This window comes from Accipiter gentilis, chromosome 4, assembly GCF_929443795.1.
Source record: "Accipiter gentilis chromosome 4, bAccGen1.1, whole genome shotgun sequence".
Classification (NCBI taxonomy): domain Eukaryota; kingdom Metazoa; phylum Chordata; class Aves; order Accipitriformes; family Accipitridae; genus Astur; species Astur gentilis.
Window position 1 is genome coordinate 3,874,529 of NC_064883.1, and position 17,402 is coordinate 3,891,930.

The following is a 17,402-nucleotide window of genomic DNA, read 5'->3' on the forward strand; positions in this document are numbered from 1 at the left end:
TTCCTAAAAGGAATTTTAGAGACAATTTAGAGAAGAAAATAGTGGAATTGAATGTTTTTTTTCATCACAGGGTCATGTGACAGTTCAGTTTAGGTCACTTGTCCTATTTTGCTTCTGGCCAATTTCTTAAGAGTGCCCATTACTGTGGTTAGGGAGTGAGCTGAATAGAATGAGGTGATATCTCAAACATCTTCCTTCCTTCTCTTTAGTCTTTGCACAGTTTCCCATGTAGCCTTAGTTTTCCAGCTGGTGTTTGTAAGTAAGCCATCAAGCAATAAATTCTTTGTTTAATATTAAAATATATAACAAGTTATGCCTAGATTATTATGTTATGACCATGTGCTCATATTTCATCTACTGACTTTCGTGAGGGTTTTTTCAGCCATCTAGATCAACAGACTGTATTTAGATTTGGGAATTTTAAATCCTATGTAAAAGAAGACAATGAAGTTACCATCTTATTCAGGTAAAATCTTCACCTGTCTGCTTTTTTGTTTTTTGACATTTAATCCATACTGAATGTGATTGCTAGACAGAAAAGTAGTTATTAGTTAATTATCTTGCATATTAGGTTCCAGCAAATCCAAATACTTGCAAAGTCATCTGATTCATACCTTACTGTGAGAAACGTTACTGTCAGAACCTAGTCTCTGTGTGGCTGGAATTCATCTTGCTTATATATAGTCATTAAAAAACCAGGCATCTTATTCAATTCAAGAAGCTAGATGGTTACTGAAAGTAACAGAAAAAAATAGACACTTCAATAATGAATTTCATCCCATCTATCTTAAACAGCTATTTTAGGATGAGATGAATCAACCACTTGATGTGCCTTTCTCTCTCCATTTGCTACAGAGGGATCTGGAGCACTAGCTTAGAATAAATCTGATTTATAGAAGTTTAAATTTAGGTGAAATTAACACCTTACATGAAATCAGTTATTAAAGATATAGCTTTGGTTTAGAGTTGTTATAGAATTGGATTTGGTACTGCTTGTGGTCATCTTCCTGCAGATACTTATCTTTCCATGTCTCCCTTTCAATTTTAAATATTCATGCAATTTCTTGATAAGCTGGGTTAGTTGGACAAAAACACTGAATTAAGTTCATTCTGAAGGGCATATAGCTCAATAAGCAAAATCCTGTACCATTTTTTAAGTGTTCAGATTTTTGTTCCATAGATAAAAGGAAAAAACTTTTTTATTTTCTCGAGCTGTTTGTATAATTACAGACTTAAGGCTAATTCCTCAAAGCATTTATAGGAAATTGCAGTTATAATTCACTGGAAAAGACCTCTGGTTGGAAGGAATCAATTATTAGAAGTATCTGTCAGATGCCTGTTATGAGTACCTTTTAGAATATGAATGTTTCAGTTTTTATGTATACGGATAGCACTTTCCCATAACTTACAGATACAATTTATCTACAGCATTTCTGTTAAAACTGTCAGCTTGACAATCTGCTAGATATTTTTGTATGAATAAGAACATCAGATGTGTGGACCATGCAGTGATGCTTGCCTTTAATAATATAAATGAAATATCACATTGGAGGGAAATTTTATTTTGTAAGTTTCAGAATCTGGCTTCCTCTTGTTGTTTCAGACTTCATTCCACGATGTGTCTGAAGGAATAATAGGTGTAAATTAGAACTTTAATGTGTTTTTCTTTTCTGTTTAAAGCCTCCCAGAGGCTCTGTATGTAATAGTGGAACACTAAACTACATATAACGATACTGTGATTTGTCCTTATAATTTACTCAGAGATGCATATGATAATCTTGAAAATTTAGATGCATAAAAACGTTGAAACAGCTATGCACATTTTGAGCTTGATTAGATAACTGTATTTTCATTACAGTATGAAAGGTGATACTTCATGACATTCTTCAGTAATAGTAAGACAACTGAAGGAAGAAGCAGCTTGCTATAAACAACACCTTTTCTAATAGAGCCTGCAAGGATTTTTAAATTGTCCTTGAAATAAGTTTTTTAAACAGTGAAGGCCTAGAAACATGTAGTAGTTTTACACACTGAGTCCCAGCAAGTTTTTTTTCCAGATCAACAGATGCAGCGTAAAGACAAGAAGGCCAAATTCAAACTGAATTGTGTGGTATTTTCCCAATATATCCTGATGGGGGGGAAAAGCATTACAAATAGATCCTTAACTTTTAAAAAGTTTATAGAAACCCTTCAGTTTGCATTAAATGCACATAAAAGCCCATGGAACTCCAATATTTGTGGTCTGCTTGTAAAGGATACTTAAATATTGATAACCTTGTCCCTTGCATTATGTTGAGAGTTCTCCCAATTGTTGTTGCCAGCCTTAGTCAATAGTACTGTACACTGTAAGCAATCACAAATTGCTTTATTTCTGAAATGAATTATTCACAGAATACCATTCTGGCTGGAAAATTCTAGAGGCCCAAAATGTATCTTTGAGTAGTACTGTGTATATATGTATACACACATATATATATATATGGACACACATAGACATGTACACACACACATATGTAAAGATCAGTGAGAATGTTCATACTTGTAGAGTAGTTCAGTTTAGATAGGATAGGACAGATACTGTCATGCTTTTTTTAGTTTAATTCATTGTTCCACATTGTCAAATTAAGCACAGATTGGTTTATCCATCTAGCAACACTGTTTCTGGCATAACTATATTTGAACAAAGTTGTCATGTTGATGTCTGCCATGCTTTCAAGTACATATGACCCTATACGTTATGAGAATTCTTGGCAGCTGTTTTGTTCTACCTGCTGTCATTGATACTTAAGCAGAAGACTTTGAAATTGCCCAGTGGTGTCCCAGCAAGTACACATTTGCCATGTCTGGGTATTTTTGGAGCATGTTCTTTTCCATGTATTCAAACCTGAGAAAATTTAGATGTGGATGTCTGTTGGGCAGCATACTTAGTGAACGTCAGTGAAATGTATCCTTCAGTTTTAAAGATACTTTTAAAAAAGACACTTATGCAATGAGATTCAGAAAGAAGTTGTTTTCACTAGTGCTAAGGGTTCCTATGTGTAAAAGCAGTGAAAATATAAAGTTGCCACAGAAAAAGAAGTCTGTTAGATAAATACATGAATATTCTAACTGCCAGAGATGTATGCTCTTGCAGAAAAAGTACAGAGTTCAAAGATGGGAGAACACATAGTAGTTGTTGTTAAGTTGAATGTACCTTGCTGGTCTTCTACTTCTGAGTATGAGCACAGAAGTCCTCACAATAAAATTCTTCTGCTCTTTTCAGCAGCTTTTTATATAGGCTTTATGCTCAGAAGGAGGAACTGAGAAGAAATATGCTGAAGCTTTTAATACATTTTCTTGGTTTAGTTATTTTTTGATTGACTAAATTTTTCTTACTTAGCAAAGGTAAAAAAAATGTTTCAGTTGAGCGTTATGAACTAAGAGTAAAACTGAAAGTTGTGTTTCAGTGGAAGCTGCTTTTATATTTATAAAGCTGGCCTCTTGACACTTATATTTAGTATCTGTCTTCCCTAGAAAAAGCCTCCCAAATTTTTGCCGGTACCAGTTGTTGTAGTGATATAAACTGTGTTGATGAAATGATTCAATGAAAAAAAACCCAACAGTGGAAACCACGCCCCCAAACCAGACATACCACTCCTGGGCCAATGCAAGCATTTGCATAAACATATGATAATGAACTAGATTAGAGAACTGACCTGGCTGAAAAATAATTTAGATTATTTTTCAGGTGCATCAGATTTTTGGTCTTGACTCATAATGCAGCTGTAGAGGTACTTGTGCTGGCACAGCAGGAGCAGACGGTGGTGGTAAAGAGTGACTGGGAGCAGCAGGAGCAAACCAACATCTTGGCTTACAGTATTTTTCAAATTGTATATTTGAAACAGCCTAAACAACTTACCACATGTGAGGCTGTTTTGGCCTTCACAGTTTCATATGTGCTCCAAGTTTTGCTGGGAAAAAAGTAGGGAAGAATGACTCTTTGCACTTGGGCGTTAGGAAGAGGACCTTGTGCTTTGAACATGCTTCTGCCTTGAATATTTAATGATTTAGGTATGAAGAAGATTTTTGTTTGTTTGTTTTTGTTTAACAAAGCAATAGGTGTAAAGAACTAGAGTAAACTTTTTTAAAAGTGTGATTTGATTTGTGTTAATATATGACATGGGTGAATTAGAAGTGAATTGCTGGCAGTTTTTCATGTGTTCTAGAACACTGTCCTATTACACTGCTAGAGGCCATAAATTATTTTTCAAAGTTGATATATTTGGCATCTCTAAGCAATAATGTATAATGTTAGCACACATAAAAACCTAAAGGTTGTAAATTGAAAGAAATACAAATCAGTTGTTGAATGTTAACCGGATGTCTGTATCTTTATTTTCAAAACTGTAAAATAAAAAACCCCAAAGGTGGGGTATAAAACATCTGCTTCTATTTTAGACAGAGAGACACTGAATATGTGCTGAAAGAAGGCAGTAAGTTAGTGTTTTCTCTCCATTGTTGATCAACAGCATTGTAGCTGAGAGCTACACTGGTTTATTACTGGGATCTTGTTTTTACACATTTCTCAGTGCTCATTGACATTTCAGATTGAGACAGACTACCAATTTTACTGCTATTTGCAGTGAAAACAGTCCTTCCACATCAAACCAAGCTTTTTTTTTTTTTTTTTTTTTACGATTTCAGTAAAAATGTGAGGGAGGTATTATCATAGTCTGCTGTATCCTACAGTTATTGATGGCCTGTCACTGACCTCAGGTTGGTTTTGCCTCTTATAGACTAAATTATATGAATGTAGCAGAGCTTCCTGGGCAGAGACAGGCAGTGCTTGGACTAGAAAATGAAACTGTTGAGATTACACTGATGAGAGAGCAATTATACACATGAAAGTTACCTCTCTTGGCTGACTTCACCCATTTAAAAATTATGTTCCCAACTTGGTGGCAGGAGGATTTATTACACTGTAAAATTGCAACCTGAAGGTAGTAAATTTCTTTCCTACCCCCATACATTTAAAAAATGGTGGAAATGATGAATTTTTCTCTAGGCATCAGCAGAGGTTTAGGATGTCTGAAAAGGTGTCTTTTGTGAAGAAGAAATTTTATATATATATTTTACAAAAATATTTGACATAATTTGTAATGAGAAAAATGTATACAAGTTAGAAGACAATGTAATAAATTATTATAGAATTACTTGGCAATACATTTCAAAATAGAAAACTGTGAAGGCAAAATTTTTAACTAGTGATTGAAAATCCTGTTCCAGCTTCATCACTCAAGGGATAAACAGAATATCCCCAAAAGGCTTGTGCTAAATTCTTCTTGTAGGTGAGAAATGCAAATAGCTTTCAGGAGTGTTCATGAAGCTCTTTATTCAAACTGTCAGTTTTGTGGCTCTTGTTTCTTCTTCCATTGCTTTTAGTGGTACTTATGAAGCTATAATACTGAATGCATATCTATAGCTTACAGCAAACTATTCAGAGAAAAATTGTGACAAGGAGCAACTGCTTTTCTATTTTTCTTTTTTTTTCTCCTTTGGGATGGTGCTGATGGTGAGCAGCTTCTTTTTTTTTTTTTTTTTCCTTGTCTTTTTTTCCCCCCTCTTTCTGTGATTCAGAGAACTGATTATAGAGTAGATCTGTGGTGTTTTACACTGGCCTCACAAATTATCCTGCAGTAGTTTAGTGGTGCTCAGACACAAGCATACCCTTGATTTTCTCATTCTTTGGACTGAAATTGGTGGTTTTGGCCCTTTTCTGAGAAAATAGACATTCATGGAAACAGGAGAGATTCTAGCTTGATATAAGACAAATTTTTTTTCACCATTATAACAGTCAAATGTAGAACAGGCTGCCCAGAGAGGTTGTGTAGTCTTCTACTTCTGAAAGTTTTCAAGACACTACTGGAAAAATCCCTGGTTAGCCTGGGCCAGAGAATGGCAGTCTCATTTTCATAGTGAATTGTGGCAGTTATAGGCGCAAAGATTATGTAAATCCCTTCCTCTACTTTGCTTTGATGAGTTCTGCCAGCAACTCTAAAAAAGGCTATCCATTGCAAGAAAGTATTATTTTATAGGTATCTTAACAAAGATATTGGAATATCTGAAGCTAATAGAAGCTGCAGAGACTCTTTTAGTATTTGGGACCAAAAAAAAAAAGGTTTATCAGTATATGGCAAACTTGTCTACCATCTCTTCTACTGCCCTATCTCCACCAGTGGCAATAAGTCAATATCCACAGCGAAGGAAGATTGGGATAAGCATATTTGATACTTTGCTAGCCTCCCAAGCATTTTCAGCTTGGGTTGCTTCCTGAACTAGGTATGGTTTCTAGGCATGAGTGTTTGTATAACCACCACCAACTGCAGGAATCTCCATCAAACTTTAAATAATTAATTTGAGGAATGATAAAGACTAAAAGCAATAACTCTGCCATTGTTAAAATCTTCTGCAGTGGTGTATGCTTCTTATTTATTTACTCTTCCATTCAAGCCATCACCTCTTCTGGGAGTTAGTCTTGAAGAATCACTCTTATTTTAATTAGTCCATAACTGTCTAGTTGAAATCATGTCTCATTTGAAAATACTCCTCATACTGTAGGATGACATATACCAGCTTGTTCTTACACCTGTCAGAAGCACTTGGATTAACCAGTGAACACTGTACCAAGACAACTGACGAGTGGCTTACTTGAAGTTCTGTGCAGTTTGGGAAATCTTTACTGATTGTGTCCAGTGTAAAGGCAGCCTGATAGTATGGACAATAGTTCTTAGACGCTTTAGAAGATCTAGAAAATGAATGCTGTTTTGAAAACATCATTCCCTCAGCTCCTCCTTTCCTCCCTCTCCAAATTCAGGACTTCTTCCTTCATTTTGGAATTTCTATCCACTAATAACTAATGTGAACATGAGCTAATCCAGTGAGGATAGTCATCTTTCATATAGGTATGTGATAGTACTAATGTAGCAGATTCAGATTGGCACAGTCTGTTTGTAAATCTCTGTTAAAAGTATTCTTAAACAAAAACCATGACAAAATAACATCAGTGAGCAAAATTATAAATGAAAGCTTGATTGCAAAAATATCTCCAAGGCCACGTACAGATGGTTTGGTGAAGTGTGTTTGGTGTTTTACACGGAGCACAAATATTGACAAGCTTTTTTTTTCTTTTTTAAAATCCTAATTAAAAATGTGGGGTAGTATGGAAAGCTATCTTCTGTATTTAAAATAGCTGCTTAATTTTGCAAAAGTAGTTCAGAAGCAAAACCAGATAACTCTTTGGACTAAGCAATGGCTTAATCTAATTCAAGAGTAGTTTTAAGGCTGTTGGCATAGAAGACTGTTATTAAATATAAAAGCAATGCTGATATGTTGAGCAAGAGTGAACTTTCCGAGGAACAGTTATAAAACTGTCTGTTCAAGGATGCTAAGAATTTGGAGCATTATTCTGTGGATATATTTCTGTGTCTTTCATTTAGAAGAATTTAGTCTTGCTTTTGCTATGGACATTTGTTTCGTGAAGGACTCTCCTATAGTTAGCATAATGCTGCTGAAGTAAGCTTTTCCAGCTTGAATATGTAATTTGGAAATGAGCAGTGATTTGTAAACCTAGAGGAGAACTGTAGTGATTATCTTGAATATGTTAGCTGCAAGAACTAAATGACCAATTATAAAACTATCTGCTGCCTCTTTTAATATCCAAGCCTGTGGATATGCAGCAATACGATCAACCCTTGGAGCAATGGAAATGAAATTCTTTATCAGCTCTTAGAGTTTCTCCCTTTATATATTTTATTTTGACACTGAATGCATTTTATAATGTGGACATCTGTTTGCTAAAAATTTAATTAGTGCCACTGTCCTATTTCAGTCAACCTAAAAATTAAAGGAAGAATCCTGCCTTTACAAATAAACAAAAAAAAAATGTCATACCAATGCTACACCCTTAAATTAATTTTCAGTGTTTGTGGCTAAGACCGATTTTGTAGGGGTTTTATGGAATAAAATTCAGAGTCTGGTTCTACTCATTCTTTCTGGTCTTGACCAGATAGTGACAGTTTATACACAGTTGTCAACTGAATTAGACAAACCTTATGTACTCCCACCATGCTCCTGTTTGTGGGTAGTGGTGTAGAGGAACAGAACTGGGTCCTTTCTCTGCTTGGCATCCCTCAACAGTGCAGATCCAAAAGATGCAGAACTGCAGAACTGTTTTGCTAGTCAACAAGTACTGTAGTCACCCACATTTCTAACTAGAAGATGGTGAGGCAAGCCTGTAGAACAGGGTGAGGGATTTCACTGCATCTCTTAAAAGTAAATAAATAATATTTGAAAATTCTATTTAAAAATCTAAATTACAGAATAACTTAGCCATGAAAGCATAGCATCATATAAGAATAGGATTTTGTATTCTCTGGAAAACCTTCATGGTCACTTTAGCTAAATACTACTTCAGTAATTTAAAGTACTTCTTAAGCATGAGACAGTATTTATTTAAGGTATTCGTCATCCTAATGCTTTAAATATCAGAGATTTCTGACTAAAGACATTTGTTCTGGAAAAAAAGATCAAGTAGTACTCAGCTGCAAGTCCTCCTCTTGATTTAAAAAATAAAAAAAAGAAAAGGGATTAGGTATGCATTTAGAACAAGAAGTCTTTCTGCATGAATAAACAGACCAAAGAATTTCATTAACTTGAGCTATTATGCACTTGTGTCAAACCATGCTAAAACTACAACTCTGTCAGCACTGTATTCTTTCCGTGTTTTCCAAATTGTAGTAGTAACACATATATTTTTTCCTAGTCACCAGTCCAATGGACTGCTGTTTGCTCTGGACACCAGGCTAGGTTCTTTCCTGCTGTTCACGAATACAAGATTCTGCAGGCCAGGTCACGGTTCCTTCTGTTTCTCTCTCGATTCATATTCAGCATGTTCTTTCTGTGACTGCTGTGTGACTTTATGCATAGTTACATAGATTTGGCGTGCATAATCTCAGTTTGGGATTTTAATATTTATTTTAATAATAATTTATTAAAATTTATTAATCTTATTTTAATAATTTACAACTGTCTCTTTATACATTAAAATTATCACTAGAATGAAAAATTCAAGTCAGATTCATTTTTCTGAGTAGGAGCATGCTTGGAACTTTACTAAGACAGCGGCTTTGCCTTACTGAGCTCACCATCTGTACGATAAGTTGCAATACCAATGTTTGCTCTAGCAGACACACTTAACACATAAAAATGAAATTTCCACAGAGTCCTCTAATGAGTTAGTGTCACAGCCAGGAATAAAGACGGTCTGATTACAGAAATGATATTCTGTTCTAACACCGTGTTCAATATCCTGTATTCCCCTCTGTGGTTGTATAATAGCAGGAGTAAAATTCAAGGAAATTTGCTAATTAGGTTTGAGCCAGGAATCTGTATCTTGCTTGATCAATTTTATCAGAAATGTGTGACCTGTCAGTCTCTCTCACTTCCCCATACTGTGACTGACCTCTGTTCTGACTTTGTTCTGTTAAGATCACTTAAACTATTATGCTGTAGAGAAATTATCTAAGGGACCTCATCCCATGTATTTTAAAAATCTGTTTTCTGCACTTTGTACATATCAGCAGCACACTGTCTAGCAATATACTTTATACAGACTGCATCATTAATTGAATTTACACAGTACCTCTCAGCTCCAAAATAAGGCACTTTACCAAATATATCAGTAGTATAATCATGAAGTTGATACAGTAGTTCCAAATTCTAAGCTGAAAGGAAAAGGAAAACAAGTAGGTTTTCAAGTTGATTTTACACATAAAAGGAGTCAAGTATTTTTTATATCTCTGAATAATTACAGAGGGAAGATGCTAAGTGAAAAAAAACCACATTATGTGATATGACCTTTACTTACTGCTAAGACTTGAACTCCAGCATCAGAATATCCCTACTAGTATAAATTATTATCATTCAGGCTTATGAAAAGTGCTGAGGAAATTAAGAGAAGGAATTGGAGTCTGCTTTGTACTGAGTCAAAACTGAAATTACTGCCTTCTTCCTTTTGCTTTAAATGGATCTTTACAAGGGATTTTTTTTTAAATTGTCTTTCAGCTGGCTGTTGAGTGTCCACATGGCACCCTCACAGGGAATGTATTAGTTTTAAGAGAATGAAAATGATACAATGAGTAAAGTTTATTTACTGACATTAATAGCAAAATCATAGCCGTTAGGATTCTAAATATAGGAATCCTATTAAAATCTTTCTGATATCTGAATTACAAGAGGATATGATATATATATCTGTTCTCTAGTCCATTTTATTAAAATGCCATCATTGTAAACAAGTTCTGAATGCTGTAGTTCATTTGTATCCATTAAGTCCAAAGACATTATAACATGAAATGAGTGGAAAGGACAAGTGAACAAAATATAAACCACTAGTGTTGTGAGAAGTACTGCAGTAGAAGTGGAAAAGCTATTAATTGTACTTCCACTTAAAGAATTTGGCTAATAAAGGAAATAAATGCAACCTTTTGAACATGATTGTATATGCTCTCAAAATGTTGTAGTGACTACCTAAATATTGGATGTTTTTTAAAAAAATAAGCCTACTTCTAGGTGAATTAATTAAGCACTTGTGGGTTGCATTGCTTTTTACTTAGCCCTGAAGTTGTAAAGAGTGAGCCGTATGGAGAGAAGGCTGATGTCTGGGCTGCAGGATGCATTCTTTATCAGATGGCAACTCTGAACCCACCGTTTTACAGCACCAATATGCTCTCCTTGGCAACTAAGGTATTTGGATTTGCCAGATCAACCTACCAATTATTTCTGCATGTGTTCAGTAGACCCGTAAGAATTTATGTTTAAGGTTATAGAAGCATAAATTGCTCTCTGGTCTGATGTGTGAATGAGCACAAGTGTTTATCATTGTATGAATTGCTATCTTGCCATTCTAACTGCAAAAATCACTTGTAAATGTTAGTATATTATTACCTCTCAGACTAGCATATTTTTATCATTGCATTTGGTGATAGAAGCTTTAGATATATAAAATTTCTTGATGTACTATAATACTGGATTTTCTATAGCATTGTGTATTACACCTTAGGATGTGATCATAAATAAAAATAAATCAATGTGGGTTTTTTTTAAAATGTTTCCTTTATTCAGATATTGTAGCCCTTTGATCTACAGTGAGCACGTACATTAATGTAGATACCTGATTAGAAGTTACATCCTGCGTTAGAAGATATGTTCTAAGTTGTTTTGCAAGTTAGAGCTGATGATGTAATGTCCATCCGGTTGTTTCAAGGAACAATACTTATCATATGGGATCTTCAAATAAATAACGGAATATTTTTCTTCAATTACCTGTAGATTATTTATTTTGCAGATAGTAGGGGCTGTGTATGAACCTGTGCCAGAAGGACTGTACTCTGAAAAACTGTTGTTTACCATTAAGAGGTAATTGCTTGATCTAGTTATATTTCAACATCCTGCTGAAAAGATCTTTTGTTTTGTATGTTTCCAGCAGTGGTGACAGTTTGCTGACTGTAGCAACTACTAGTATTTGTCTCTGAATATGAAATATATTCTGATTTACAGAAAAAGGGGGGTATCTCCTTATCCTGGTAATAATATATGCAATATAGTTGCATACACGCAAGTGGAAAACTTATGTCAGTATAGTCAGCACATTTACCTAGCTAGTATAGACTTTATATGCAGTACTAAAGTTTAACAATACCAGTGCTGTAGTTAATTCCCTACGCGTCAATTTTTCCCCCATGAAAATACAGCATTTTGAGTCGTTTTCAAGTGCAGTTTATGGTCAAGGAAGTAACCGTGTTGCAATATGCTATTTATAGATAACTGTATGATCACATTCATAGTTTTGTGTGTTTATTTGACTGATAGAAATATGTTTCCCACTACCTTGTAATCCTGTTAGCAGGATAGCAGGGATAACAAAGCACAGATAATGCAGTAATGGAGGAAAAGATGAGCCTGTATTTGTTCCACTCACTCATCCCATATTTCTCTTAACTATGGTTACATCTTCCTGATGATAATGTAATGTGTATATAGAGAATATATTCATATAGAGAATGAATTGGTGCACTGCTATGAGATTTAGCTCTCTTGATTTTTCCATTTTAGAAAAATTCCACTTAGCACAAAAATGCTTTTTCTTTCTCACTCAAATGTTGAATTCCATCTCTAAAAAGCACTTTACTGTACAAAGACTGAAACATAGTTATACTATGTTTTATTGTACAAAAAGGTTTCAGTTAAAGACCTTGAAGATGAAGGACTACAATGGAGGGGAGCTAATAGAATAACATTTACGTTTAAGAGGTCCTGAAATTAATTTTAATATTTTAAATACTTACAGATATCTGTAGTTAGTTAGAATAACTGGCTTTATTAATTCATTGTTTGCTATTTAAGAACAATATAGTAATCTCAAATGCATTCCAGTCACATAATACCAGTATTGATATGTATTGCATTCTCTTACAAATTTTAAACACATCTTTATTTAAGTCACTGATAAAGTTATGTGAGTATCTGGCCCTCTGTCTTTTCCTTCTTTTCATTCCTGATAATAATGAGAAACTCTGTAATAGGAAGTTTTTGAGTTTTTTTCCAAGGCCAGCTATTGAGTTATTTATGATTGTAGATATTGTGGCTGTTCACTGAAGACTGAAAATACAGGTTCACTGAAAGTCCCATATCATCATGAGACTGGCTGCTATGGAGGCTAACTGGTTTAAATAGATGATTAAATAGGGATTTGTATAAAATTATTAAAATTAAGTTTTCCTATCATGTAAGAATTTTTCCACTTATTTAATAGCAGTGGGAAACATAAAATATTTTTTTAAAAATGTTGATTCTCTTACTATGGGTTAATCCTTAAATTAAAAATTATGTTTGGTTTTGGCTTATGCTTTGTGATATACTTAGAAAGAATAAAGAACATTAAAGAAAAGCAGTAATAATGAGATTTTACTTATAGATGAGGAAACATTAACAGAAATTAACATGTTCTTTCCAAATAACTTAAACACAACACATATTCAAAGATGAATGTTATAAATAGAAAAAAATAATTTATTGATAATGATTAGAAAAAACATAGAAAACTTCATGTTGCAACAGTAGATTTGCATTTAGTGTTATCATTATTATTCTTCACTACTGTTATTACTAAAATACAGTTTTATTGGATTAAGCTACTAAAGAAAGTTCTGGAATTATAACCATCAAAGTCTTTCAGAGTTGAACATCAATCTACTCAGTGTTTAGTCATAAATAAATAATTTCTTTTTAGATGCATGAGAAATGGATTAAGGACTTATCAGAAATCTTTTATAGCTGACATTGTTGTTGAAAATTTTGACAAATTTCAATGGATTAAAATACAAAAATTAAAAAGAAAAAGTCAAATGAAACATTTCTTAAGAGTGAAAAACTTCCATCTGTTTAAAGGAAATATAAAATTTTAAGTAAAACAGATTAACAAATTTATGAAAATTAATGAGATGAATCAACGGATTTGAGCAAATTTAAACAAAAAAGATTAAAATCAAGAAGTTCAATACTGTAAAACATTTTCAAAACTGCAACTTTACATGGCAGTTATATTTATTTAGAAAGTACTTGTTTAGAAATAATAAAATCATTCTGTGACACTTTCTTTAAAGAAGGGTGTTGGGTTAAGTGTAACTGTATGCTAGCTGGTCAATAGTACTTTGCAGGGAAATCACAGTAAATTATCAGGTTCACTGGAGTTAACAGATTTAAGACAGTTTATGCAGAACTGTCCCTATCAGCTTTCATATCCTACACTACATACAAAAGATTCTGGGGATCTAAAAAGACCTACTAGTATATTATTACTGTTACTAAACAGCTACCTAGGGTGCCTGAAACAAGAAGCATAGAACTGTAAAGTAATTTTGGTTGGAAGGGACCCCTGGAGGTCATCAGGTCCATCTGCCCAAAGCAGATACAATTAGATCTGCTCGCTCACTGCTCAGGGTCTTGTCTAACTGAGTTCTGAATATCTTGAAGGATGGAGATCCCACAACTTCTCTGGGCCCTCTTCAGTGCTTGTCTGTCTTTGTGATTAAAAGTAATAGTAGTAGTAGTAGTAGTAGTAATCAGACTTCCCTGTGGTCTAACTTGTGTTTATTGCCTCTTGCTCTATCTCTGTGTACCTCTGAGAAGGGTCTGGCTCTATCTTTTCTATACCCTCCCATTATGTAGACAGCAATGAGATCTCTGTATAGGTGGCCCAGGTCCCTCTGACAGCAGCCCTGCCCCATGTATCAACTGATCCCTGCAATTTGATGTTCACAAACTTTTTGAGAATGCACTCCATCCCATCATCTAGGTCATTAATAAAGATGTTAAACAGTACTGATCAATCCCTGGAGGATGCTACTTCCAGCCACCAGCTGGACTTTCTACTGCTGCTGTGATATCTTTAAGCCAGGAAGTTCAGCCAATTATCTACTTGCCTTATAGTCCTGTGAATACTGTGGGATATTGTGGCAAAGGCCTTGCTAAAATAAAGCTACCCACAGCATATACTGCTCTCCTCTTGTCCACAGAGCCAGTAATGTCATCATAGAGAGCAATCAGGCTAGTCAGGTATGACTACTGTTTGGTAAATCCGTTCTGGCTGTTCCCAGTTGCCTTCTTGTCCTTTGTGTGCTTGGAAATTACTTCCAGGGGAATTTGCTCTATTATTTTCCCAGGGACTGAGGTGAAGCTGACTGGCTAGTAGCTTCCTGGATCTTCCCTCTTGCTATTCTTGGATATGTGTGTGATATTCAACTTTTTCCAGGCTACAGGAGCCTCCCTCTGATCCTTTCACACGTGATGGATAGTAGCATTGACCAGTTACATCAGCACCCTCGGGCTCATCTCATCTGGTCCCATGAGCTTGTGCATGTCCAATTGGCTTAAATGCTTTCTCACTATATTTTCTACTGTGTGGTAATGCTTCATGCTCATGGATTCCACAGGTAGGCTCAGAAATCTGGACCACTTAAGGCTAAAGTTTCTCAATGGAAATGGAAGCAAAAAAAGGGATTGAGTACCCCGGCCTTTTCCATGTCCTTTGTCACTAGGTTGCACAGTGGGTCCACGTTTTCCTTAGCCTTTCTTCTGTTGTCAATGTACTTGTAGAAGGCCTTTCTTCTGCCATTCACGTTCATTGCTAGTTTCAACTCCAGCTGAGCTTTGGCTTTCCTAACTCCACCCTTTGGGCAATATCTGTATATTCTTCCTGTATAGCCCACCCCTGCTTCCTACATGCAGGAATGGGCTGTTCTTGTGCTTTGAGGTGTCCCTGAAGATTAGCTAACTCTTCCAAGCTTTTCCTTTAACTTCTAGAGCAGTCTTCCATGAGGTTCTACCAGGAATATCCCTGAACAGGCTGACTTCTGCTCTCCTGAAGTCCTGTGTTGTAATCATACACTCTGTCTTTCTCACTTCTCTCAGGATTTTGAACTCCACAGTTTGATGGTTGCTGTAGCTGAGGCTGCCCTTGATCTTTGCATCCCTGTCTGATTCTTCCTTGTTTGTAAGCAACAGGTCTAGCAGAGTGCCTTTGCTACTTAGCTTCCGAATCAGATGCATCAAGAAATTGTCATTAACAGATTCCAGAAATCTCCTGATTGCTGCACTCAGCCATATTACCCTATCAGCAGATATCAGAGTGGTTAATAGGCCCCAATGAGTATGAGTAGCTGCAATCATGAAGCTTCCTTCATCTGTCCAACAAAGTCTTCATTGTCTTCCTCTTTGGTTTTGGGTGGTTTATAGCATGCATCTGTCACAGTGTCACCCATGTTGGTCTCTTCCTTTGATCCTTACCCATAAGCTCTTGACTACACGCAGCCAGGTGTTGGAGTGTAGGTTGCCTCCTGCTTGAGCCTTTCCCCCCTCACTGGAACAATTGAGAAGAACACTACCTCAGCCTCCTGCCCTTCACAATTGACCCCAGTTCTCTGTAGTCATTTTTGGTATGTTCAGGGTTGGCTGTGGTAGTGTCATTCATGCCCATATGAATGAGCAGCAGGGCATAATAGCCTAAGGGCCAGATGAGTCCTGGTAGTATCTCTGCAATGTCCCGAATCCAAGCTCCTCACAAGCAGCAGGCTTCACAATCATCAAATCAGATCAAGCAGATGGATGCCTCTGTTCCCTCAGTCTCAGCTGACTGTCAGTTGCTACTGCTTACTTGTGATATGAACACTTGATTCAGACTCACCTGGCTCTGATGTGTCCTCTCTTAGGTCTTGTTCTTCCTCACCTGTTCCTAGGTCACTACACCTGTTGTCTAATTGTATATGTGTAGTTGGAGGAAAATACTTCCTTCTCTTGGCAGAATTCACAAGTCTCCAGCCTACCTCCTCCTGGGAGCCTCTGTCTACTGGTCCTTTGAGGGTAATCTCTAGATTTTCCTCCTTCTTTGTGTTGTTTGGGGGTCTCGTCTCTGTGAAGATCTTTTCATTCTCCTATAAATCCTCCTGACAGCACACTCATCTCCTTCACAGCTGCTTTGTCCAGTGGTGCAGCACATTGACCAGAGCACAGTCCCCACAAGGGAGGCCAATGTCTCCCCCAGCCGCAGGAAGAGGTACCAAGCACTCCCTAGTGTGTCTGGCAGTGCACAGCAGCAGCCCCCTTGTCATGGTTTAACCCCAGCCAGCAACTAAGTACCATGCAGCTGCTCACTCACTTCCCCAATACCCAGTGGGATGGGGGAGAAAATTGAAAGGAAAAAGGTAAGACTCATGGGTTAAGATAAGAACAGTTTAATAGAACAGAAAAGAAAAAACTAATAATGATAATAATAACAAAATGACAATAATAATAAAAGGATTGGAATGTACAAAGCAAGTGATGCACAATGCAATTGCTTACCACTTGCCGAGTGATGCCCAATTAGTTCCCAAGCAATGATCCCCCCTCCAGCCCCACTCCCGCCAGTTTATATACTGGGCGTGATGTCACATGGTACGGAATATTCCTTTGGCCAGTTTGGGTCAGGTGCCCTGGCTGTGTCCCCTCCCAACTTCTTGTGCCCCTCCAGCCTTCTTGCTGGCTGGGCATGAGAAGCTGAAAAATCCTTGCCTTAGTCCAAACACTCCTTAGCAACAACTGAAAACATCAGTGTGTTATCAACATTCTTCTCTGCTGAACCCAAAACATAACACTATACCAGCTGCTAGGAAGAAAATTAACTCTATCCCAGCTGAAACCTGGACATGCCCCCATAGCAGTTCTGTTTGGGTTGGTGCCAAGGACAATTGTTCCAGCTGATGCCAGACTGTGCTCTGTCATATGTCAACACCAAGGCTGCCCAGTGTTAAACTGTCCCACGCAGGCTT

General features: G+C 36.3%; 1 protein-coding gene across 1 annotated transcript in view; it reads left to right on the top strand.

The window, feature by feature from the left end:
* The window catches only part of NEK10 (NIMA related kinase 10), a 116,827-nt gene that overhangs the window by 50,090 nt on the left and 49,335 nt on the right, over nucleotides 1–17,402 (top strand). Inside the window, exons 24-25 of the mRNA XM_049798682.1 lie at nucleotides 10,653–10,782; nucleotides 11,384–11,454. Coding sequence (XP_049654639.1) covers nucleotides 10,653–10,782; nucleotides 11,384–11,454 — 201 coding nt within the window. The remainder of the gene's footprint in view (nucleotides 1–10,652; nucleotides 10,783–11,383; nucleotides 11,455–17,402) is intronic.